At 46.1% G+C, this 24,165-nt stretch overlaps 3 protein-coding genes across 3 annotated transcripts in view; 1 reads left to right on the top strand and 2 right to left on the bottom strand.

Annotated features, from left to right (window-relative positions):
• Positions 1-378: 378 nt before the first annotated feature.
• Positions 379-3,907, bottom strand: LOC135237482 (aquaporin-4-like). The gene is made up of 5 exons (XM_064304638.1): positions 3,682-3,907; positions 2,329-2,746; positions 1,898-2,062; positions 1,683-1,763; positions 379-1,127 (listed from the first exon to the last, which is right to left on the bottom strand). The coding sequence occupies exons 1-5, from the start codon at positions 3,687-3,689 to the stop codon at positions 819-821; spliced, it is 981 nt and encodes a 326-aa protein (XP_064160708.1). The 5' UTR covers positions 3,690-3,907; the 3' UTR covers positions 379-818.
• Positions 3,908-4,714: 807 nt separating this feature from the next.
• Positions 4,715-12,375, top strand: mfap2 (microfibril associated protein 2). Its single transcript, XM_064304640.1, has 9 exons — positions 4,715-4,864; positions 7,562-7,634; positions 8,050-8,112; positions 9,122-9,145; positions 9,426-9,497; positions 10,271-10,312; positions 10,506-10,593; positions 10,733-10,806; positions 11,218-12,375. Exons 2-9 carry the CDS (start codon positions 7,598-7,600, stop codon positions 11,319-11,321), a joined length of 504 nt encoding a protein of 167 aa, XP_064160710.1. The 5' UTR covers positions 4,715-4,864; positions 7,562-7,597; the 3' UTR covers positions 11,322-12,375.
• A 508-nt stretch (positions 12,376-12,883) lies between these two features.
• LOC135237923 (rootletin-like) overlaps positions 12,884-24,165 on the bottom strand; it is a 29,166-nt gene continuing 17,884 nt past the window's right edge. Inside the window, 10 exon segments of the mRNA XM_064305482.1 lie at positions 12,884-14,448; positions 14,677-14,850; positions 16,635-16,676; positions 18,137-18,268; positions 18,728-18,928; positions 19,422-19,571; positions 19,858-20,082; positions 20,180-20,395; positions 23,291-23,454; positions 23,666-23,786. Of these exon segments, the coding sequence (XP_064161552.1) occupies positions 14,362-14,448; positions 14,677-14,850; positions 16,635-16,676; positions 18,137-18,268; positions 18,728-18,928; positions 19,422-19,571; positions 19,858-20,082; positions 20,180-20,395; positions 23,291-23,454; positions 23,666-23,786 (1,512 nt within the window). The 3' untranslated portion in view covers positions 12,884-14,361.

Below are 24,165 nucleotides of genomic sequence, written 5' to 3'. Positions count from 1 at the left end.
AGCGGCAGGAATATTTAAAACCCAACTCTTTCCAAATATGGAGTTAATGCTACCCAAACTAGTGCATCAGTAAAATATATAAATACTATTGCACCTGCTCTCACTGAAAATAAAATATTAGGGGGCTTTCTAATACTGATAATTATCAGCGTTATTATTTTACCAAACTGTGTAGGTAACTGAGCATTTGAATGAAGAACCGTACAAGGCTTTCTTCTTACCCAGGCTTCTGTGCAAGTACAGTTTTTTAAGGTGTGAAATCTTCATTTTATCCACTTTTTCCTGTTTGCAGTATTTAGGGTTTCTAATTGTTGGTATGGATATGTATGAGCCAGTTGGGGCATGTTTGTCTGTACAGAGAGAGGCCACTGACCCTAATAACTTGGAACTTGGATTTATTTGTTGCTTCACGAAACCAGGTAATATCACAACACGTCAAAAAACAATGACAAAGTACATGAACATTTACAGCAAAAAATATAACCTAAAAGCAATAGTAAACATTTAAATACAAATTGTATTTTTTATAACTAAGCAACAATATCTTAACTATTTTTAATTGTGAATTTTAGTATTGATTTAAGTGGTGCTATTATCAACACTTTAAGTTTTAATAGATATGCAAGATGTAGAGAATTGTGTTTTGAAAAAGATTACAAATGAGAGCACATGCTATCATAGATCATCATCTGATTTCCACAGCATAACCTCCATACTTAAGTCAAAGACCATGGGACACAAGGAACTGTAACAATTCACTTTCCTAACTAAAACCAATGTTAAATGTGTGTCAGAATCGCCGGTGTCCATTCTTTAAATCATACTGGAGAAAGCGCTTCGTTCTTCTTTCCCGTGCTGAAAAGGTCAGACTCATTGTCTGCGGGGTTCTCAATGTTGATGTCATTTAAAGACTCCAGCCTGTTGCTCTCGTCCACCTCCAGGTCAGCGATGCCGCCGAAAGACTCTGGTTGGTTGCTTTCGTCCATGTTTGTGGCCTGGAGCATGTCCGCTCCCTCCTCCTTCTCAGAAACACCATCCAGCAGGGGCTTCTTCAGGCTCGGGTGGAGGAAATACTTGTGCAGAGCAGCGGCGATGATTGCTCCTAGGATAGGGCCCACCCAGTACACCTGCAATTCATACGTTATATTATTCTTCCTAATAATATCCTACTAGTTTCATGTTTTATTTTCTATTGTGTTCATAGACCTGCTTAAAAAATACAATTACAGTTGAAATAATGCCAATTTTGGCTCAACCACATTGTGATTAAAACCAAGTCAGATAGAAGGCCAAATTTGTCTGATAATAACCTATAACCTTAAAATATGCATTGCCCACCAAAATGAGCTAGCCAATGGACTGTCAGTGGGTTTCCTGCTGGTAGCTGAAGAAGCCGTGCACTACAGTAATATCTCATTTTTCTCAAGCTATACGTTCTACCTAATTTACTCCCACTACATTAAATTACCATCAAATGTATTTAAATGCACTTAACCAGCGACTTCCAAAATGATGTGCAAATGCACATTAAAATGACATAAAAAAACTGCAATAGTACCACAGACTGTAGTGTGTAGTATATGTAGTATAAATGTACATGCAATTATACACACACACACACACACACACACACTTCTCCTCCAGCCAGTGTTGGCAATGGTCCATCTGCGTTTCCATCTTACCCAATGGTCTTCCCAGAATCCGGTGACAATCGCAGGTCCAAGAGAGCGAGCTGGATTCATACTCGCTCCAGTGTAAGGTACCTGATGCAGCACAGAGTACACAAGAGGCAGGGTAGCACATGGTTGCAACAGGATGCAATGGCCAGGGCTTAAATCCATGTGCTGTTTTTGGCAAACTGCAAGACCGGACTGACGGTAATGACCCCTGAACTCACCGCAAACAGGTGCCCGATTGAGATGGACAGGCCGATGTCTACTGCAGCTGAGCCCTTGAGGTGAGTGCTTTTGGGGTCAGAGGTGGCATACACCACAAAGATCATCTGGAATGTGATCAGCAGCTCCACCATGAATGCCTGGAACACTGTCAGACTGGAGCTCACCTGTTGAAAAATACACTAGTGGCACTCAACAATTCACTTCATTTTATCTTCAGCTGAATTTATATATTGGATACAGGCAAATGTAATGCCCATAGAAATGCCAATGGTTTAAGATTGAGTTACCCACTCACATAATGTAAAAAATTAAAATAAAACTATTAAATCATTCTTATTAGAAAAAAACCCATTGTTCGGCTACATCGGATATGCACTGTTAATCAAATACACTGAGACTGCGATCCTTAATTCATTCCAACATGTCTTACCCAGGTCACTCCAAGGTGTCCTCTCACACTTTCCGGCGTCACCACGAACAGGATGGCACTGCCTGCGGTGGCTCCCAGACACTGGGCAACCAGGTAGATGAAGGCCTTGACGATGTTGAGCCTCCGAGTGAACACCATGGCCAAGGTCACAGCAGGGTTAATGTGAGCACCGCTGATGTCACTGAAGCACTTCACCATAACTGCATAACTTAGCCCGAAGGAGATGGAGATCAGGAGCCGGGAAGCAGGCAGCGGCTGATCGTCCACCTCTTCCCAATTTACTGTTGAGCCCACGCTGAACAGGACAAAGATTAGGGTTGCCAGGAACTCCCCAGTGACAGCCCTCAGGGATTTCTTGTTGAGGAATTTCCTGAATGCAATCATTCTTGAGTTTTGGTCACACAATGACAGGCAACCCCTGACAATAAGAATGGATTTTGGTTAATTGTGACCTTATGAAGTTCATCACAGCTCAACACGTACTCATTCATTCACATACAGTAGATGGCAGTACACAAGTTTCTAGGGGAACAACCAGGATACGGTTCATAGCTACAGGAGTTTAAAATAAATCCAATTTGATATTCACTAGTTTACATAATAAATCTTGAATTTTACTGCTAACATCTTCAAAATTTCATAACAGTAAAAACTGATGATATTTCAGCATGAATAAAAATGAAAATTGTTAGGGTATTTTGAATAAAATACATTAACTAAGTAAAAATAAATAATGTGTTAAAGTTAACACCCTAAGTAAACTTAGCTAGCTAATATAACGTTTGTACACATCTTTCCAACTATAAGGTTAGATCACAAGTAGTTATCTTATGCTATCCAGTTAGCTAGCAACGGTTCTTTTTATTCAGTATGGACGGCCAAAGAAGCGCCATCTGTTGACCCGTTCGCTGAACATATTGTAAGAAGTGTTCTTGATAGACAATGACCTAGCAAGATAGCGGACGTTAGGTAGATAATCAGTCGATTTAAGATCGCTTGCTAACATTAACTGCTAAATTGACCAAACCGTTAGGAAATACTTGCGACGCAGCTCTTGCCTCTAGTAATGTATACCCAGTGTCTTTATCTTCCACGGAATCACCTTGTTTTTCCTTGGTCTAAACTACATGCTAGCTAACTAATGTGAATTAGTCCAAATTGCATTGGAAAGGCAGCGGTGATCTGCTCTTGTTGGTGGCTAACAGGTTAACGATAGATAACTTTCCGTTTATCATTAAGACATCCTACTTTCAAATGTCTTAAAATTTTAAGACCAGAGTTTGACGCAATTCAGCCTCGTTTGAAAATAATGAACACAAACAATTTTATGTCCCGTTTTATAATCTCACTCACTCAAACATGTCCACTCGTGTAGAGTTACGGTTTAAATTCACCAACGGACACCTTCAGAACGTTGCAGCTGAATCGAAATTGACAGCGTCACCAACCGACACTTTTAGAATGTTGGTTATTTTGCCTGCCTGCTTGCCCTCTGACCTTGCATCAAGAAAAGAGAGATGTTATGAGGATGTAATAGCCAGTTGCCATGAAAATGATGTTAATCTCCAACACACTTTGGCAGTAAAGCATTTTGCAGTACGATTTATTTTACACACAGCAGGGATGAAGCCACATACAATACATACAGCCCAGTGAGCAAAAGCCTTGCTAGGAGGGGGTAGGTGATGCAATAGTATGTATGCTGTGTTTTCAGTGATGAAACACAAAATAAGAACTCTGAAATAAGTTATATATGATTTAAGAAACAAAATAAAATGTGTATAAATCTCTTTTTTATTATCTTCCTTCAACATGACAGCACCTTATCTTTGTGCACCTCTCCCTTGATCGCTACTCCTGCTCCATGCTCATAATTTTTCTCATCTCTGTCTCCCCTGTGGTACTACATTTCGGTGCTACAGTATAGTGTAGTGTTGCAGAATGAACAGTAGATGTCAGCAGAATTCTTACGTTTCCTGTTACATTTTATAATTCATTCTACTGGGGTGGTAAGGTTCATCTCCTAAGTGAATCTTGTTCAGTCAGACCAGATAGAGAGAGTGACTGTGATGTTCGTAGGGATATTATACATTGAATGTCAGTAGTCTGTTCAAAATATATATGAGGCACATTCCTCTGTGTCTGTGTGGTCATGTGCATGAGCGGGTGCATGTCTTCTGTCCTCATCAAATACTAATTGACAGAGCCATGCTCCTAAAAAGTGAATTAAAAATCTGTACAAAATTCTGGATGTTTACTTGTGTTCTGTTGTCCCTGTTGTCTGAAAAAGATCTGAGCCTTGATATTGGTTATTTGACTGACCTGAAAGAGTTAGTGCTAACGCAATTTCCCCCCCACCAATACCCACACAAGTGTCGGGTTGCAGTTTGTCGGCGCTGGGACCCGCTGGAATACGACTGGAGAGGGGATATGGGGGCAGAGGAGGCGGGGCAATACAGTGTGGCGCTCGATCAATCCGAGCTTCAGACTTGACAGAGCCTCGAGGATCGGCGGGACGAACGAAAGGGAACTAGAGGTAAGAAATGGAGATGGATACCGGCGATACTATAAAGATAGTGGAGCTGTACGTTGGTCTTAAAAATAGCAAACCAGTTTTGCACAACCGACCATGAGTTGTAATTAGAGTTATATGGCCATTGCCGGCTGATTTATTATTAACCCGGAATTTGGAGAGTTAAACGCTTTTGAATATTACTACAGTTGGTGGTCAGCTGTATTATAGCTTGTGTGCGCTACTTGGAGGTTGATGAATAAATTAGCTTTCAGCTGTCTTGCAAAGTTTTTTTAGGGATGTGTGTGCATCTATTTTAAAAATGAATTGCTCGTTATCCTATATAGCCTACAATTATTGCTCGACAATATGCAACTCACGTATAACTGTATCCGTCGTTTCAGACCATTATTCGACTGCATTGTTTTAAACGAGATGATTTGTTGTTCCGATTAATTAATTAAAATTTTCTTTATTTCCCACGGGAAACCAGTTTGAAGTAGCTAGATGAAAAGTTTTCAAGTGTCTTTTAGAGTGTAATGAAGTGCAAGGCGGAGATTGCGTTGCGCGCTAGGGGGTGGGGTTATTGCTTAGGGCAATGGCAATACAATGGAGTGGATGTAGCCAACATAAATAAACAGAGGGGGGCGGGGGGTACTGTAGTGGTGGGATTGGGTTGGGCGGGAGGAAATAAATTCTACATTTGGTTGAACTTCATAGTACAAACAAACCAATTGCTTGTGAGATGAAGAGAAAAAAACTATTCGGGGGGGGGGGGGGGGCCTTTTCATGGTTCCTTTGTTTTAAAGGCAGTGGGGGAGGGGGGTCATTGAGGATTAGAGTGAGGGAAGGGGAGGAGGGTGGGGGGTGGTCAGAGGTTTTAATACTTCCCAGATGTGAGCTGAGAAAGCATATGGTTTCTGAGAGCCACTAGGATGCACACGAGGAATGTGTGCGAACACACACTCTCAATGACATCACAGCGCACATACAGACTCGCATAAAGCAGCTCACACACTGACAGGCTGGCAAGAGATGGGTGGGAGGCCCATGCAGACAGACACAATGTATTAGGAGGCAGCACTGCCATTTCATAGAGAGCAATTCACAGCTGTGTGGCAACGCTTAGGGAACTGGGCTTGTAACTCCAAGGTTGTGTAGGTTAGATTCCCAGCTGGTGGCTGTACTTTTTAAGCAAGACACTTAACCTGCACTAGCTGAGTGCCTGCTAAATAGACTACTGAAATGTGATGTAAAGTGTGATTTTACCGGCAATCAATAAAAAGTATTATCACCAAATTGTGGCAGTTAAACGTATCACATTTGTCAGGTGTCTTTTCGAAGCAAGTCAGTGGTGGCTATATCAATTTCTTTTAAACGTCCATACTGAGATAGGTACAATTATCTAGTAAATTTTTTTCACTTTATATAAACTTCATTTACGATCACAGAGAAAATTACGTACTGGTAATTAATTTCACTTGTGTGGTGAATTTCATCGTATGTCAAAGCAGAGAGCCTGAGAGAGAGAGAAAGTAGAGAATATGGGGTGACATAGCTCAGGAGGTAAGAGTGGTTGTCTGGCAGTCGGAGGGTTGCTGGTTCGATCCCCGCCTGGGCATTTTGAAGTGTCCCTGAGCAAGACACCTAACCCCTAACTGCTCGGGTGAATGAGAGGCATCAATTGTAAAGCGCTTTGGATAAAAACGCTATATAAATGCAGTCCATTTACCATTTAGAGAATCATGTTGGCTTGGACACAGTAAATGTGTTAAAATTCTTTACAGGGTTTTTCCTCATTTACTGCTTCCCGACAGAGGCGTGTGTCTCACGAGCGCATACGCCCCTGTGTGCAGGAATCAAAGTGCATAAGACATAACGGCAAAAACTCAGTGACCCTCGTTTTTACATCACGGGCCACAGCAGTCATCACCAAACTTTTCATCCTTTCCTCAACCTGCAGAAAACACAGCCGCAAATGCGATAGCCCACACACTACACCGTTAGACACTTATGAAAGCGAAACTGTAATTTCCCCACAAATTTAGAAATGAGAATTCTTTTGTGTGTTAGATTTGGTGGCTGTTTGCTTAATGAGGCTGCATGTATGCATCGGTCTGTGTGTGTCTCTTTGACACTGGCCAGAGTTGCTTGGCTGTGGTATACCGGTGCCACTGCTGTGTGGACCGGCTCACCCTGACCAGCCCCCTGTGGTAGAGAGAGAGAGAGAGGGAGAGAGAGAGAGGCATGGCCCGTTCTGAGAGAGAAGGAGCGAGGGAGAGGGGAAGGGGGAGGAGCTTGGTGGTTCCTCTCCTGGAATGTTGCCCGTGGTCCGTCTGTTTTTGTGCATTTAGCAGTGGAGGGGAAGAAGAACAGTGAAACAGGGATTGTTAATGAAGACAGACATGCGGCATTTCTGCTGCCGGAATTCCCCCCTTTTCTCATCTGTGACTGCAGGGCACCATGGGAAGGAGAAGGGGTTCAGACAGGAGGAGGGAAGAATACAGAGAATTAAAGCGAAACTTAGGGAGAGAGAGAGAGAAGTAGAGATACAGTACAGAGAGAGAAGCTATACACAGGAAACAAGGGTCATGTTGGGTAACCTAAAAAATAAAATCAATACACTGCTATGACTGCAATATTATGTAATACTGTATTTATATTAAATTTGTTCTCCCCCCCCTCTCTCTCTTTCTCTCTCTTTCTCTCTCTCTCTCTCAGTATAAGCGCCTGTCTACCTCCCCAGATTGAGTGACCATGAGGGCCAGTTGTCTGCTACTGTTGTCCATGCCTGGTCAGTACAAAATCCCACAGAGGGGCACGCTACATGGGCACATATAACAGTTCTCCTTTGCATACACATGATTATACTGATATACTGTTCATATAATTCAAATTGTATGATACTATAACTCAAAAATGATATGAAAATATGATCATGTATTTCCATTTTGTTCTATGATCATTTTATTCATTAAATAAATATATATTTACAGACATACCCATCCAAACTTAATAGGGATATGAATTCAAGTGTAAGATGGAAAGTGCAATGTTTTACACTAGTACCATTATAAAGCACTAAAGGAGTCTGGGTTGGTTTCTCACTCTCTAGGATGAAAGTCTTTCACACTGTTTCATTGTCAGTCGCTCAGTGGGCTGTCTCTGGTCTTTGTGTCAGCTTGTCTTCCTGAATTCTGTCCCAACAGTCCTTTTAGTTGCCCAGCACTTTGGTGCGACAGATGAAGAATATGACAAGTATATTCCCTCAGGTGAGTTACTAACTACTGGCATGTCTCTTCATATATTTAAGTGTGCAAAAGATTCAGATCAGGTAAATAACTGGGCCAGTCAAGAATTTTCCCGTTTTTGACTGTTGGTTTCGCGGTATGTTTGGAATAATTGACTTGCTGTAGGATGAAGCACCATCCAATGAGTTTGGAGGCATTTGGTCAAACTTGTACAGCTTCTGTACATTACATTACAGGCATTTAGCAGACGCTCTTATCCAGAACAAATTTATTTCTACCACTTTCATTTATACAGCTGGATATATACTTCAATGCAGTTTAAGTAAATATACATATTTCTATATAATTTATATTTGAATATATTTATACAACTCGCAATTCTGACCCATCTTTGGCAAAATTGCAGAAGTTCTCTCAAGTTTGTTGGAGACCATTGATGGACAGCAGTTTGCAAGTCTTGCCACACATTTTCAGTTGGACCGACTACTCAAGACCATTCATTTTCTTCATATGAAGTCAGTCTAGTGTAGCTTAGGGTCCACGTCTTGCTGAAGGGTTCTCTTTGTCCCAGTTCTCCTGTAGACTGAAGCAGGTTTTCCACAAAGATTGGAAAACCTGTGCATTTCTCAACCCATTTCCTCCTCACTCCTGGCAAGATTCCCAGTCTCTGCTGCTGGGAAGTGTTTCCGTAGCATTAGTCTGCCGCCACCGTGGTTCATGGATTGTGGCTCAGTCGGATGCTTTGTTGTGCACTCAATAAGGGATTTGAGATGGGCTTTTATTATTATTTTTTTAGTAATGGCTTCCTTCTTGCTGCTCTCGTAAAAAAAGGGCAGTTTTGTGGAGCGGTGTGGATATTGTCGCCTCTTTTATAGCGTCTGCTGGCCTCATACTGGATTCCATAGCCAGGTTCCTCCTTGTCTGGCTGCTTGGTTTTGAGGGATAGTCTGATCTTTTTTACATACTTGCAGGTTTATCTCCTAAAATTGAGTGTTTAAACACATTTTCTCATTTTCTCTTTGATTCACAGATGATTATGATTACGGGATTCCTGGTAAGACTGTGTTTGTGTTTGTGTGTGCGTGTGCGTGTGTGCCTGTTTGTGTGAGTGTTTGTATTCTCCAAATTGATTTGTGTTGTGTTAGATCCTAAAATAAATCAAGTGGTTACAATTTACCAAACAGCCTCACTCTCATCACTGCAAAAACACTGTTGAGGATAATGGTAAAATTTGGGGTCGGGTGCATTGATTCAGCTCAGAGCATTTGTTAATAAAATAAGTGCCATTAAGAATTGTTTGATATTTTCACTGTCCTTCTTTGCTCTCTGCGCAGGTCTGGATAATACAGTCTCCTCTCCACGACGGCAGGTGCTTTTGGAACGTCCCTTTGGCCCTGGCCAATCCGGTAGGGCCGATTCCACTTTGGATATAATCTGCTGTCATTCCAGTCTCGTTTTTATAACTGTCACTTTGCGCAATACATACGTCAAGGACATAAAACAGGATTTTCATCTTTGATAGTTTGTAAAATATGAAAAAAATGTGAATAAAATAAATGTGAATAAAAAAGAATGGTGTAATATTGAACCAATTTGTGTGCATGAAAGCATCTTCCTTTGTGTGTTTTGGAGTCAGGCCTACTGGAAATGCCTTTCTGAGTTCCGGACATTCCTTTAGTTATGCGTTTATGTGGCCTCTGTGACAGTGAATTTTGCTATCATACCTGCATGAATACCGTCTGGATCATTCCAACATGAAGGCACTCGAATCTCTGTATACCAAATGTGGATTTTGGGACAATATTTGAGTATGGCAGTCTTAGTGTTTATGCAAACCAGAATGGCCATGAGCAGCAGCTCGCTGCAGGAGAATTAGAGCTATAATGTGTGCAAATGTCTGAGAATCACCGCTGCAGTGTCTGCACTTCTTTGTATTTGTGAGAGAATTTCTGCATAAGTGTTTGCGAATATGTCAGTTGTTGTAACATACAGTACACATACACGTGTGAGGTTTAGTGTGTTGGTGTGTATGTATGCAGTAGTCAGTGCCATAATGTCTGTATGCATGTTTGTTTCAGTGTTAGTATATGAGCTACTGTAGCCTTGCCTGCATACATGTACAGTATGTGTGATGGAGACTGCAGTTTGTTTTATGTTTTTTTTATGTTTTGTGTTTCAGAAGCGGAGTTTCAGACTGAACCCACAGAGCCAGGACCTCTCGGTAAGCGACTGGAGCGGGGATGTGTCTGGGTGCGGGTGCGTGTGCGTGTGTGTGTATGCAGGCCTTCACGCCAGAATACGTATACATACAATACATATGTACATGTCTTTGATGTTCTGCATCATTGAGCTCAGGCGTGTCATTGTGTTGTTAATTCAGGCTTCAGGTTAATGTGTATTCCTGTGTCACACAGATTGCCGTGAGGAGCAGTACCCCTGTACGCGGCTCTACTCTGTACACAAGCCCTGCAGGCAGTGTCTGAACAGCCTCTGCTTCTACAGGTATGACTGGCTGCTCGGACGCCATTTCAGTAACCTTATTATTCCCAGGTGGAGAATAATAACTGTGGTGCGGATGGCTTGCTTTCAGTGCATTATTGCACACAGCCACCTGACCTCTCCTCTCTCTACATCTCTGCAGTTTGCGCAGGGTGTACGTGGTGAACAAGGAGGTGTGTGTGAGGACAGTGTGTGCCCACGAGGAGCTGCTGAGAGGTGAGGACTTATAATTAATATCGCTGTGTAAACAATGCTTCACCTGACCCCTGAATGATACAGGGCTATTACAGAACAGGCAATTTAGGGAACGGTACTGCGCAGTTGCTCTTACAAGATAATTCAGGGGTTGGCAGGGGACTGTTGCACCTACAGGATAATTCAGGAGTTGGTAGGGGACTGTTGCTCTTACAGGATAGTTCAGGGGTTGGTAGGGGACTTTTGCTCTTACAGGACAGATAATTCAGGGGTTTGGTAGGAGATTGTTACTCTTCCCTTTCTGTCTCCACATCCCCTCCCATCTTTTTCTCTCCTCCTCACCTGTTTCTACATCTCCCTCTCACCACATCTCCTCCACACGCACCCCACCTTCCCTCCCCTAATCTCCGCCTTTTTCTCTCCGTCCCATAGCGGACATGTGCCGTGACCAGTTCTCGCGGTGTGGCGTGGCGGCGCTGAGTGGCCAGTGTGGGGCTCTAGGGAGCAGCTGTGGGAAGAGCTGCGGTGGATGCTGAGGCAGGGGAGACAGGGAGGGGTGTGCTCACATACTGCCCAAATCCCCACCTCCAAAACCCCCAGCTTTCCCTCCTCCTCCCCCTCCCCCTTTCCTGGGACCAAAGACCCTATTGTCTGCACCTTTGTTCTTCCATTCTTTTATATCTTTTTTTTTTTTTAAGAACTGTTCCTCCACCCCCCCTCCCCCATCCACATTATTTCTTATATATGTGTATAAATACATATACTTTTGTACCCAAATATATATTTTTGACTGTATGATGTCACTGGTGCTATTAAAAGAACTGTACACTGGTGCTATAAAACAGCGGTACGTTGCTCAGATGCACATAAACAGCTATGAAGTTGTCACTCAATATACTGTGTGATTTCTTTTTTTACTGTATCATTTATTTTTTGTAGCTTTTTGTGTATTTGTTTTAAATGTTTTGTTCTTTCTTTGTTACTATGTGTGTTCAGGCAGTGTTAAAAATGATGACAAAAGCAGGTGACATTTTGTATTACCTGCCATCTTAACTAATGTAATTGTATTGCAACTGAACTGCAATTACTGTGCAACTACATGTGATTTTTAAGTAATGCATTTGTCAGGTCTGGTTTCTGGAATGAGTCTGAATGAACCCCTGCAATATGCAACTCAAATCCCCATAACTTTAGTCAAACCCAACCATAATTAATATAACTCTCTTATATAATATAACTGAGTAAACAGCACGAAGAGGGAGCCTCTGCACTTGAGCAAAAAGCAATAATCAATAAGCAATAATCAATAATCAACCGGTTATAGTGCAGCAAGCTCAGACAAGCAGGCGTCCGTCAGACCAGATCAAGTGAACTGCAGACCAAAATAATGAATGTGGTGCTCTTTGACCTTTGCTTTTGTAATTCGGTGAGATGCAGTGAATGGTTGTATTCATACAGTACTCATCAGCATCAGTGGCAAAAGGTGCCTAGTGAAGGCTGCTCACAAACGGTTACTGTACTAGTACTTTAAATTCTTTTTTTTATTTTTATGGCCAAACAAGTAAAAAAAATAAATGTTTTCTGTGGTAACTTGTGTGTGCTGGTTATTAAAACTGGTTACTGTCACTAGTACTTTAAATGTCTTGTATTTTCTATTTTTATGGTCCAGAAGCAGAGTATACAGACCGCCTTACCATAGCTAAGATGTTTTCTGTGTGTAACTTGTGTAGTGCGTAAGTTGACTTTTCCATTAAATTTGATCTAGCTGCCAGTGATATAAATGCAGTCCGTGTATTCTAGTGCTAGTGCGAGGAATGAAAGACCGATGCTCAGACTACTGCCTCTGAGGGCCCAGATTAGCTACGTGGTTACTGGAGTCTTTTCACGTAACTGATCACGGTTAACTTTGATCAACTGTAAAAAGCCACTATTGCCCATAATTTTATACTAGAGTCATTGTGGCCCCAGGGTTTAAATGCAGATCATAACAATGGATTAGAGCAGGGGAGGGAATGAAAACCAGCAGCAGTACAGGCCTCGAGGCCTGGACTTGAATATCCGTGGTCTAGCTGGAGTCCAGATAACTGACACAGTGAACTTTATAGACTGTAAATATCTTTATTAAAAATTAGAGGTCGTGGTGGGGGGATGAAATGAGAAAGAAAATGAGTGTAGAAGACTGGAATGTTAAAACTGCCCAGTGTGGGTTCTACCACAACCCAGCCAGCAAGACCCTTCTGGTGCAGAAGGTCTTCTGGTTCCCGCTCCGACACTGGGCACAGCCGGCCCACATACCCCTTTCCCTGCGGCACAGCTGGAACCAGGCCGGCTACACAGCTGGAACCAGGCCGCCAAAAAGATGACGGAACCGCTGGAGAGACCCGCTGCTTTCCCGCCATGTTACCCGCAACCAGAGCTAACAGTACGTTAGCGTACTCAGCGCTGGCGTTCGTCCAGGCCCCAGACGACTGCCTGCACTTCATCTGCAGTCGGGAGACTGAAGTTTTCCTGGAAGGAAATAACTAGAATCCGCACTGCTTCTCGCCAGCCCTGATTGTTTCCTGCGATCGGCGACGGTGAGCACTCGCTCTGCCAGGGCCCCTCGACAGCGGAGCCAGGAGAAACGGCCCCCTAAACAACGACTGTAAACAACTCCCCATCCACAAGTTTATTTCATTCACGGTCTCTTTTTCGCATTGCTTTCTAACCCCCGGCTTATAGCTCAGTTGCCAATGGAAACGATACAGCGTGCTGTTCCCCTGTATGTAGAGCAACGTTAGTAACTCTAGTGAGCTGAGCTGACAGGGTTAAGAAACACAGCAAACGACCTGGACCCTTGAAGTCTGTGAACCAGCCTAGATCCAGCGTTTGAAAAGAGGGGCAGTTGGCTCAATCACACCATTTAATGGTGAGCGTGCCCAGTGTGCCATGAAGAAACCGGTTAACCACCTACTTATACAAATGCTGGTCCAAAGTTACCCCACCCCATCAGCCCTGACCTCCAATGTCCACTCCCATACAAAGACACGTACAAAAATAATCTTTCTACTTTCAAACCAGACTATGATTTACAAAAACATCATCCGTTAACTCTTTTTCAGTGATTATCAAGTGTTAGTGTGTAAGCACAAACCTAATTAAAATCAGCACATATACACACACACATTTAAATATGGTGGCACGTTGCTGGTGGTCCCTCACTATGTGCTTCATTCCATAGTGTTCAAGATAAAATATTAATCCTGCGACAACAAATAAAAAAAGAATGAAACTCTACATGCAAGGTGCTAACTTATCCGCAGACTACTTCAGTATTCCACACTAAAATATGCAAATGTTTTATTGCAGAGCAAAATATGGCTGAACAGGTCGGTTATTGTGCAGTACAGGCAACTTCCTCGTTTGGATCAGTAGCCAAGTCACCTGATTACTCTTCAGCTCATACTACGCTCTGATTGGACGTGGGCCAGTTTGTTAACCCCCACTGGGGGAGGAGGACGGACGGACTGTGGGTGGCATGGCTCCCTCCAGTGTTCTTGACTTCTCTTCCCCCACCTGACCACCGGGGAGCGCTGTTCAGTTCCCGCTGGACAGCAGGGAGGGGGGCAGCGGGGGCTGCCGACGCTTCATTTCCTGTTGGAGCTGCTCTTTCAGCGTGGACACCTGGCGGAGGAGAGGTCAGCGATCAGCACAGCGCGGTCTCTCAGTGACCCCTCCAGTGAGCGTGGTGGTTCAGCGCACTGGGCCTCCTGCTGCACACCCACCAGCCCCGCCCCGCAGCGACCCCCCTGCCCCAGCCCTACCTGCTCTTCCAGGCCTGTGACGCGGGTCCCCCCCCCCAGCTCTACCTGCTCCTCCAGGCCTTTGACGCGGGTCCCCCCCCAGCCCTACCTGCTCCTCCAGGCCTTTGACGCGGTGCCGGTGCGCCCTCTCCCTGGCCGCCAGCGTGCGCTCGGCGTCCCTCTGCGCGGCCCTCAGCCGGTCCGCCTCCCGCTGCGCCTCGTCCCGCTGCCGGGCCGAGCCCTCGCTGGCGCTGTGCAGCTGCTCCATCTCCGCCAGCTGGGCCTGGAGACGGACAGAGACCGCGGTCACGGGTCACCCCGGCACTGCGCTAATACAGCCTGCGGTCACGGTCACTCAGCACAGTGCTAATACAGCCTGCGGTCACGGTCACTCAGCACAGTGCTAATACAGCGCACGGTCACTCAGCACAGTGCTAATACAGCGCACGGTCACGGTCACTCAGCACAGTGCTAATACAGCCTGCGGTCATGGTCACTACAGCACAGCGCTAATACAGCGCACGGTCACGGTCACTCAGCACAGTGCTAATACAGCGCACGGTCACGGTCACTCAGCACAGCGCTAATGCAGCCTGCGGTCATGGTCACTCAGCACAGTGCTAATACAGCGCACGGTCACGGTCACTCAGCACAGTGCTAATACAGCGCACGGTCACGGTCACTCAGCACAGTGCTAATACAGCGCACGGTCACGGTCACTCAGCACAGTGCTAATACAGCCTGCGGTCACGGTCACTCAGCACAGTGCTAATACAGCCTGCGGTAATGGTCACTCAGCACAGTGCTAATACAGCGCACGGTCACGGTCACGGTCACTCAGCACAGCACGAATACAGCCCGTGGTCACTTACACCCCAGCAACAGCACGGAGTAATCCACAATGTGAGCACACTGCACCATATCAACTAAAGGTTCTTACTTTGTTATTGAGTGACAAAGTAAGAACATCCTTTGTTCAAAACCCTCCAGTCCTGAATGATGCTTTGGCATCATACATAATAAGAGAGATCATTTTCATATTTTTCCATTATCATAATGAACTTTGTTTACATGGTCGTTATCAGGCAGTGACAAGCCTTTTCTCTGAAAGGTGCAAGTTCTCTCCTGTAGTTCTATGCAGGCAATAAGCAGTAAAATAGTCCCAGATGAGTAAATCATGCACGCAGAAATGCATGCATCTCAGCTGTAGTGCTCTTGGTATCCTGAAACACAGTGACACACTGGGAACCTCAGAAACAAAGCTGGCACTTCTTCAAACGGAGGAAAATGCTGAACGCAAGAAAACGGCTGAAAAAGAAGAGATACTCCCGTCTGTACAAGCTGAACATATTTTACGTGAGCATGTCTTGCAATGTAATACATTTTTTTTTCCAAAATTCCACAGGCGACTTTGAGGATATTTCATTTGCTCAACCCCTGAGAGAACAAGCATTCCACGTGTACTGCAGTGATTTATCGGATTCTCTCCAGGGTCAACATGACTGAATCCTACAGACATCTGCTACATAAGCATTAAGCTTCCTACAAACTACAATCCAACCTGCTCCTCATCCTACGAAGCATATACTACCCTAACCTCAAATTACAGCTACTGCTAAGCAAGCACAGACTACTAAGTCTAATTACCCTAATTGACACAACCCCCTCTGTCAGTGATGGAGTCTCAAGACCAGGTCTTGGTCACGGGCACCATTTTATGTCTCAAAATATGTGTGTGGTCTTGGTCAGCATCGCTGAAGAAAAACACATTTTGTTGAATTTTTTTGCATTGAACTTGGTATTAGTTTGACTCAGATTCTGTTAACTATATATGCACAGATTACACATAAAGAGGAGTGATAATGTATAGTAATGGCTTTGGGATGTAATTCTGTATTGCGCACAAGAGGACAGAGATCCAGTCAAAAAGCTCAAAAACATGGACAAAATTGCATGCATTTGGTCACAAATGTGGTCCAAGACTAAGATGTGGACTTGGTCTTGGACATGGTGGTCAATACTCCATCACTACCCTCCCCCTTTCAAAAATCAGTCCATCCCACTCACCAGACACAAAGCTATCTTCTTCCTTATGCTCACCATCTCCTCCTTTTGCACAAGCAACCAATAGAAACACAGAAACCTTAACCATCAGCCAATCTCTTAAGAACTTCAGATAACTTCCTGTACTTTATCTGCAAATAAGTATCAATAATGGTAAAATATTCCTCAAAATCTTCCTCAAAAACACATATTTAAAAAAAAACCTAAAAATGCGCACCATCATTCACCAAACTTAGTACACCTCTCTCTCCCGAGCTAACACCGTAAATCCAAAATGTTTGTAGAGACACGAAGCAGGAAGTCAAGCCTGGATTCTGTGGCAATGTGGCACAGCTGTGTGAACAGGGATGGTATTACACCCGATGGGTTTTCACACCCCGTCCCTTTGAAAGCCGGCGTCAGGAGCTAACGTGCGTTTACGCAGAGCGTTTGCGTGAGGGCGAGAGTAAATTCTTCACGGTGTGATCCTCGACTCCTCCGTCTTTCATCTATGCCTGGGAAACGCACAGGCGACGACAGCTGAGAAAACAAAGCTAGGGAAAGGAGGATATCAAGCCATTAAAACCCCGTTTGGCTAGCCTGACTGCCACTGGCAGCCACACAAGTGTCCCCTTTCCACGAGTACAGCCAATCAGAACCCGAAAGGAGAACTCGGGCTTATAGACCTTTTGCTGAATTACATAAACTTACAGAAAGTTATTTGTGTATATGCGAGTAATTGTAGCCCAACTGTAAAATATTATCATCTACTGTATATAGCGATGTAACCATATACTTGTATTTAGTTCACAAAGACGGTTTCTGCTCTTCGGTATTGCTCAGTAGATTTATCCATTTACCAGGAACCAAATTTATGTTTGGTTTGAGGGAATCCATCTGACATATGTACAGTACGGCAAGCTTTCCAGAATCCTAAACAAGCCATTCGTCATAAAGTTTCCTCTGTTAAGTACAGTTCATTCGCATTAGTGATTTACTGAAACCGCACATACAGCGACTGGTCTGGGAAAAATTTTTTAGTCAGTGCTGCTCACATAAATCAGAATGCACTTATGTTCCCTCGCAATGTAAATCGCTCTGGACAAGCTCGTCTGCTTAATTAATGGAATGTAATGCAATAATGTAGGCTGTGGTGGTTACTTGTTGCAGACCGCGGTAAATGAACACCCACTGTCAGTGTTTCCATCCCTCCTCTGGCTCAGGCCGGCTCAGACCTTTTCCTGTTATGGCTGAATTCCATGTGAACCCAGGCGGGCGGGTAATATAGGTTGTGTAGCCGCCCTTCAGCTTGTTGCCTAGCGACACCACCATCATCATTACTCCAAGGGGCTGCCTGGCCCCACTTGTGACACGCCCATTGTGACATTGTGACTTGGCCACGTGTGTCATTTTATGCAACGTCCCCACACCCCCAAACTTCCCCTCGGTGGCCCCGCCCCTCGGTGACTCCACCCACGATGGCTTCGCCCCCGGGTAGCTCCGCCCCCTGGGGCGCGTGTGCGCACCTGCAGCAGGGAGATCTGCCGCTGAGCGTCCTGCAGCTCCTGCTCTGCTGTGTTGAGTGAGCGGTCCAGACGACCCTTCTCCGCAGAGAGGCGCATGCTGCCCTCCTCCATCTTCAGCTTCTGACGCTCCACCTGGGCACAGTGCCATGGAGCAGGGGGAGTGAGGGAGGGAGAGAGAGAGAGAGAGGGAGGGAGGGGGTCGATGGGGGGGGGACGAAGAGAGAGGGGGAGGGGAGAGGGAGAGAGAACAAACTATAAAATAGTCAGGGCAACATTACCATAAATTCAATTATAGTCAACCAAATTATAGCACAGCACAAACAAAACTACATCACCTATTGGGACATACAAACACAAGCACAAAGTAAAATACATTGCCTTTTGGAACTAAAAAAAGTACATCATGGCTGACAAAAAATGAAGAACTACAATGATGACGCACAGACTCAGTGAGCACAGCTTGGCCATCGATACAGGCCAACATCGGACACACACACACACACACACACACACACACACACACACACGCACGGACACACACACACGCACACACCTGAAGAAAGACACCGGCCCACACGCCGTGCAGCCCACCTTGTCCAGCGTGCTCCTCAGGGCGTTCTTGTCCTTCTCCAGCCGGACGGCCTGCCTCTCCGCGTCCCTCTTCTCCCCCTCCAGCTGGGCCACCGCCCTCTGCAGAGCGCGCAGACGCTCCTCACTGGCTGCGCGCTCCGCCTGCGCAGCCTGCGCGTTGCGCTGGGTGTCGGCCAGGCTGGCCGTGCGCTGCCGCAGGGCCTGGGGTGAGGGGGCCGTGTGAGGGTCATCTGCATTTCCACCACACTCTCCTCTTCTTCACTTTACGCCTCATTTTATGACTCGAGATTATCTCGGTTTTTTTTTTTACACTTTGTATCAGTATTTTGTGTCTCGGACTCCTTTGATTTCGTTTTTGATGGTATGAGAACATTTTCCTTTAAATCCTGTTCATGCCCATACATTTAATTTACTGCTCAATCTTTTTCAATAACCAAACATGCTTAATCTGATCTGTTTTCAATTCCTTGAATACAAGGAAATTCAATTTAATATTACAATCAATTTGCTCAAATGAAAATACTCTCTACAGTATTTAGCAGATTCTTCGTAAAGCACAAGCTCAATTATGGCTGAGACTTACGGCTACTACTAATACAAACACAGTAGTTACTTTGTTAAAACAGTTCTTATCTTTCTTGTTATGTTTGTGTTAGGAAATTCCAGGAGTAGGACAGGGATCGCTCTCTCTCACCTCCTGGGTGTGGGCCAGCTCCGTCTCCAGTTCCCCTTTACGGAGCTCGCTCTGGACCAGCTCTGCCTGCAGCGTCTGCACGCGCTCGGTGAGGGCGGCTATGCTGCGCTTCCCGTCCGAGAGGGACGCCTTCGTCCCATCCACGCGCTCCTAAGGCAACGGCACACACAGCGGTCTCAGCCATCTGGTGATAGCAGCTACAGTTTACACACAGTGATGCAGCTACACGGAGCACAGTTACACGGAGCAGTGTGATGTCATAAAATACACACTGATAGAACATGTACACCTCCACAATATTAGACATGCAGTTTCATTTTGATGCCACATAATACAGATCCGTACCATGATTATGGATACATGGTCTTAAAATGGTATACCAGACATACATGGTAACCCGCGACCCCCCCCCAACCCCCAGACCCCCTCCTCAAACCTGCAGCAGCCTGCGGTCCTGTTCCGCCGCGCCCAGTGTCTTCTGCAGTGCCGCGAGGCGCCCCTGGGTGGCGCTGTGAGCAGCGGTGGTCTCTTGCAGGCTTTGCGCCAGGCCCTGAGCCTTCTCCTTCAGGGCCGCTTCGGTTTCCTGGGCCTTGGCGAGCGCCTGGGTCAGCCTGTCCACCTCCCTCTGCAGGGAGGCCACTCTCCTCTCCCCCTCGGACACCTTCACGCGGGGAGGGGGGGAACACAAAACGGTCACGCGACGAAGGCGTCCAGGCGTCAGCGCTGTAATGATAGGCCAATGGCCGCCGCTCGCGTACCTGTTTGAGGAGGCCGTCCGCACGCTCCTGAGACACCTGGCTCTCGGACTCCCGGTCCCCGAGGCTCAGCTTCAGCCTCTGGAGCTCCCCCTCCTGGCTGCGCCGCGCCAGCTCAAGCCGGGTGCCCCGGGCCTCCGCCGCCTCCAGGGCCTCCCGAAGCTTCTTCCGCTCCGCCTCCAGCCGCGCCTCCCCGGCCCTCATCTTACTCAGCTGCTCCTGCAGGGCGCGGAGGGTCACATGACTGGTCACATGACTAGACAAAGAGCAATGGGAGGGTGTGTGTGTGTGTGTGTGTGTGTATGTCTGTGTCTGGGTTATAACAATGCTTTATTCCAACAACAGTGTTTTATTACAACTCTTTCATGTCTCCCAGACATGAAAGCCCAAAAGTGTTGGAAACTTCCCCTTCCAATCTCTGCAATGTCCTCCATCTATTTGGGACAGCCAGCCACCATTTCTTCTTCACTCTGTAATCCGGCTGGCCTTGAAGGACACTTCCCACTGTCTTCCACTAAGCATTCCCCCCTTTATTGTAGCAGGAAAGTTGCCTGAGTAAATATTCTCTTTTACAGCAATCACCTGGCAAGAGGTTCAGCAGATACAGAGGCAATCGCAAGGCAAGAAAACTCAACTTTGACCAAAACGTAACAAGACCATCACAATGAGAAAGCTTGGGAGCCAAAGATATCAGCACCATTTATATCGGTATTACTTATTCCCAAAGCCAGAACAGTGACACATTTCATTCATGCTGATGATTAGAGCAGAAGAGGTCAGAGAGCTGGACTCAGAAGCTGAAGGTCTGTCTGAAGTTTGTTCAGAAAGTGGTTACCTCAGCTGCTCCCATTGAAGCCCACTGTCTAATGACCCACAGGGGAGCCTGTTAACTCTGTAAGGACCGCTTCTAGGGGAATATTTATGCCAGCCATTGTTTATCCGAGACAGACATTATACTTTAAACAGCATTATTGGAAAGCACTGTCAATATATATATAATTATGTCAAAATATTCATGAAAATATAGTTTTTATAAATTGCAGAACTCTATATAAAAAATATTCCACCTCTTCACATTTTAATATGGTCTTAACGTTAAAACAAATCATGGAAAATGATGTGTGCGTAAGACTGGGAGCAGTGTAACTCATTGGGAGCAGTGTAATTTATCACATTATTTGAAGACTGAAATGAAACGGAAATAATGGGAGCAGTGGAATAACACGCTAGGCATGACTAAACATTTTGTTAAGGACCCGAGCGCGCGGTAGCTGAACGGCTCTTCCATATGTTCCCGCGTCGAGACTCGGCTGGGCGCGCTCAGACGCTCCACAAACACAGCCGCCGCGCGCAGACCAGACATAAACACAGGGGCAGATACACACCTCACAGCTGGCAGGCTCCCCTCTCTCTCCCTCTGGCTCTCGCTCTCCCTCTCTCTCTCTCTGGCTCTGGCTGTGGCTCTCCCTCTCTCTCTCTCTCTCTGTCTCTCTCTCTGCTACAGACAATTCCCTCTCTCTCACTCTCTCTTGCTCTCCCTCTCTCTCTCTCTACTACAGACTATTCTCTCTCTCTCTGGCTCTGGCTGTCCCTCTCCCTGCTATAGACAATTCCCTCTCTCTCTCATTCTCTCCCTCTCTCTCTGCTAGACAATTCCCTCTCTTTCTCTCTCTCCCTCTTTCTCTGCTACAGACAATTCCCTCTCTCCCCCTTTCTCTCTCTCTCCCTCTCTCCCACTGCTACAGAGAACTTCCTCACTCTCTATCTCTTTCTCTCCCTGTTTCTCTCTCTCTGCTACAGACAGTTCTCTCTCTCTCTTGCTCTCTCTCTCTCTCTCCCTCTCTCTGCTACAGACAATTCCCTCTCTTTTCAGCATCCATCCCACAGTCCCCGGCCTGCACTTTCTCAAACTCAAATGCAGATTATAAAATCCCCCCCCCCCACCCCTTGCTCTCTTTTCTACCCAGCCCTCCTCTTGCTCTTTCTCTTGTTTCTCTTTCTCTCGCTCTCTTTCTCCTCCACCTCCCACATTCTTTCCCAGTGCCTGTCTTATTCCCCGCTCGCCACCGTGCAGATGAATAGGCTCTTTATTGCCTTCCGAAAAACCATAATGGCGGTCCTCCCCTCTGCCAGCTGGGCCAGTGCGCAGCGAGGCCGGGCCAGGTCCCGAAAGGCTGACTGCGGCGCTGACTGTGCTGACAGCCCTGCATTCTCACGAGACCTCTTTCAATAAACTAGCAGGAGGAGAAAGTGAACATTTACACAGCTCCTCTGCCTGCTCTCTCTCTCTCTCTCTCTCTACTTCCCTCTCTCTCTCTCTCTCTCTCTCTCCTCTCCCTCTCTCTCTCTCCCTCTCCCCATACGCTTGGCGTGCGGCAGACCTGGCAGCCAGCAGTCAGTACAGTGTGTGTTTTAGCCAGCTGGCTCTGTGCCAGGGAAAGGGGAAAAGGAGAGAGGGAGGAAGAGGGAAAAAGAGACGAGAGAAAGAAAGGATGACAGGGATAGTCGGGGTGACAAAGTGAGTGCATGCAAGCAATATAAAGATGGAAGGGGGCTAGTGTGCCAGATTGTTGATATTTATACCTGAGTGTGACGCTTCTCTGTCTCTGTATCAGAATGAGAGTGTGTGTCAGTTACCTGTGTGTGTCGCCTCTCGGTCTCTGTATCAGAATGAGAGTGTGTGTCAGTTACCTGTGTGTGAGAGTGTGTGTCAGTTACCTGAGTGTGAGAGTGTGTCAGTTACCTGTGTGTGAGAGTGTGTGTCAGTTACCTGTGTGTGAGAGTGTGTGTCAGTTACCTGTGTGTGAGAGTGTGTGTCAGTTACCTGAGTGTGAGAGTGTGTGTCAGTTACCTGAGTGTGAGAGTGTGTGTCAGTACCTGTGGTGAGAGTGGTGTGTCAGTTATTTTTCTGAGATGGTCGTTACTGTGTGTGAGAGTGTGTGTCAGTTACCTGAGTGTGAGAGTGTGTGTCAGTTACCTGTGTGTGAGAGTGTGTGTCAGTTACCTGTGTCTCTGTATCAGAATGAGAGTGTGTGTCAGTTACCTGTGTCTCTGTATCAGAATGAGAGTGTGTGTCAGTTACCTGGCTCTGTCGATGAGGTGTGTGTCAGTTACCTGAGTGTGTCGCCTCTCGGTCTCTGCGCTCTGATTGGCTCTCTCCAGCTCCTTCACCCGGTCGGCCAGCGCCCGCTTCTCCCGCTCCGCCCGCCGCACCGCCTCCTCCTGCTGCTGCAGCGCGGCCTGGGCGGCACTCAAACGCCCGTCCGCCCCACGCTTCCCTGCGGAGCGGCAGCCAATCACAGCGCAGCGTTCAAACGGCATGCGCCTTCACCGCCATAACAGTCAGAGCCGCCATGACAGTAGCTCTGTTGCTCTGCAGAGTCTGCTTTCTGTTGTATGTTACGCAGGTTGGCTGTGTTTGGCAGTGGACTGTGACCGCTAAAGCGGTTGGGGTAGTTGTTTGAGGTTGGGCAGAGGTGTGACACTCACCTTCCTGGCAGTCGGTCAGGGTGGCGTGGAGCTGGGCGAGGCGGGTTTGGACGGCTTCCCTCTCCCCACTGACCTCCTCCAGCTCTCTCTGAACCGCTCCCAACTGACAGCGGGCCTCATCCTACACAACGCAACACAACACAACACAGTCAGAGAGAGAGAGAGAGAGAGAGAGATACACTCCTCTTCATTCCTCCTTCTTTTTCTCCCTTTCTCCTCAAAATCTATCTGCATCATGGCACAGGTTTCCAACGCTGAAATATCTTATACCGCAGGATAGAGTGATCTGAGCTGATTGATAAAACACTGCATGGCAGGGAGACTCTAACCTGACCCTCGGGGCCAGGAGTAACTGCTGCTTTTCATTTCATGCCCACCAATCAGGGACTGATTTCAATCCGAGGCACCGGCTGAGTGTAATTTCCGGCCAATCAGATTGTTGGACCATGGACTACCAGGCAGAAGAGAAAACCAGCAGCACTACTGCATCGCTGCTGTGT

This window comes from Anguilla rostrata, chromosome 13 (genome assembly GCF_018555375.3).
Source record: "Anguilla rostrata isolate EN2019 chromosome 13, ASM1855537v3, whole genome shotgun sequence".
In the NCBI taxonomy this organism is placed as follows: Eukaryota; Metazoa; Chordata; class Actinopteri; order Anguilliformes; family Anguillidae; genus Anguilla; species Anguilla rostrata.
This window is presented reverse-complemented; position numbering and strand designations above follow the sequence as displayed.

Coding starts and splice junctions, on each gene's coding strand:
- LOC135237482 (XM_064304638.1), bottom strand. Junction 1,764..1,897: donor CAATCGGGCACCTGTTTGCG/GTGAGTTCAGGG, acceptor GTGCTGCATCAG/GTACCTTACACTGGAGCGAG. Junction 1,128..1,682: donor GATTCTGGGAAGACCATTGG/GTAAGATGGAAA, acceptor TATGAATTGCAG/GTGTACTGGGTGGGCCCTAT.
- mfap2 (XM_064304640.1), top strand. CDS start 7,598: ATGAGGGCCAGTTGTCTGCTACTGTTGTCCATGCCTG. Junction 10,313..10,505: donor CACAGAGCCAGGACCTCTCG/GTAAGCGACTGG, acceptor TGTGTCACACAG/ATTGCCGTGAGGAGCAGTAC. Junction 10,807..11,217: donor CCACGAGGAGCTGCTGAGAG/GTGAGGACTTAT, acceptor TCCGTCCCATAG/CGGACATGTGCCGTGACCAG.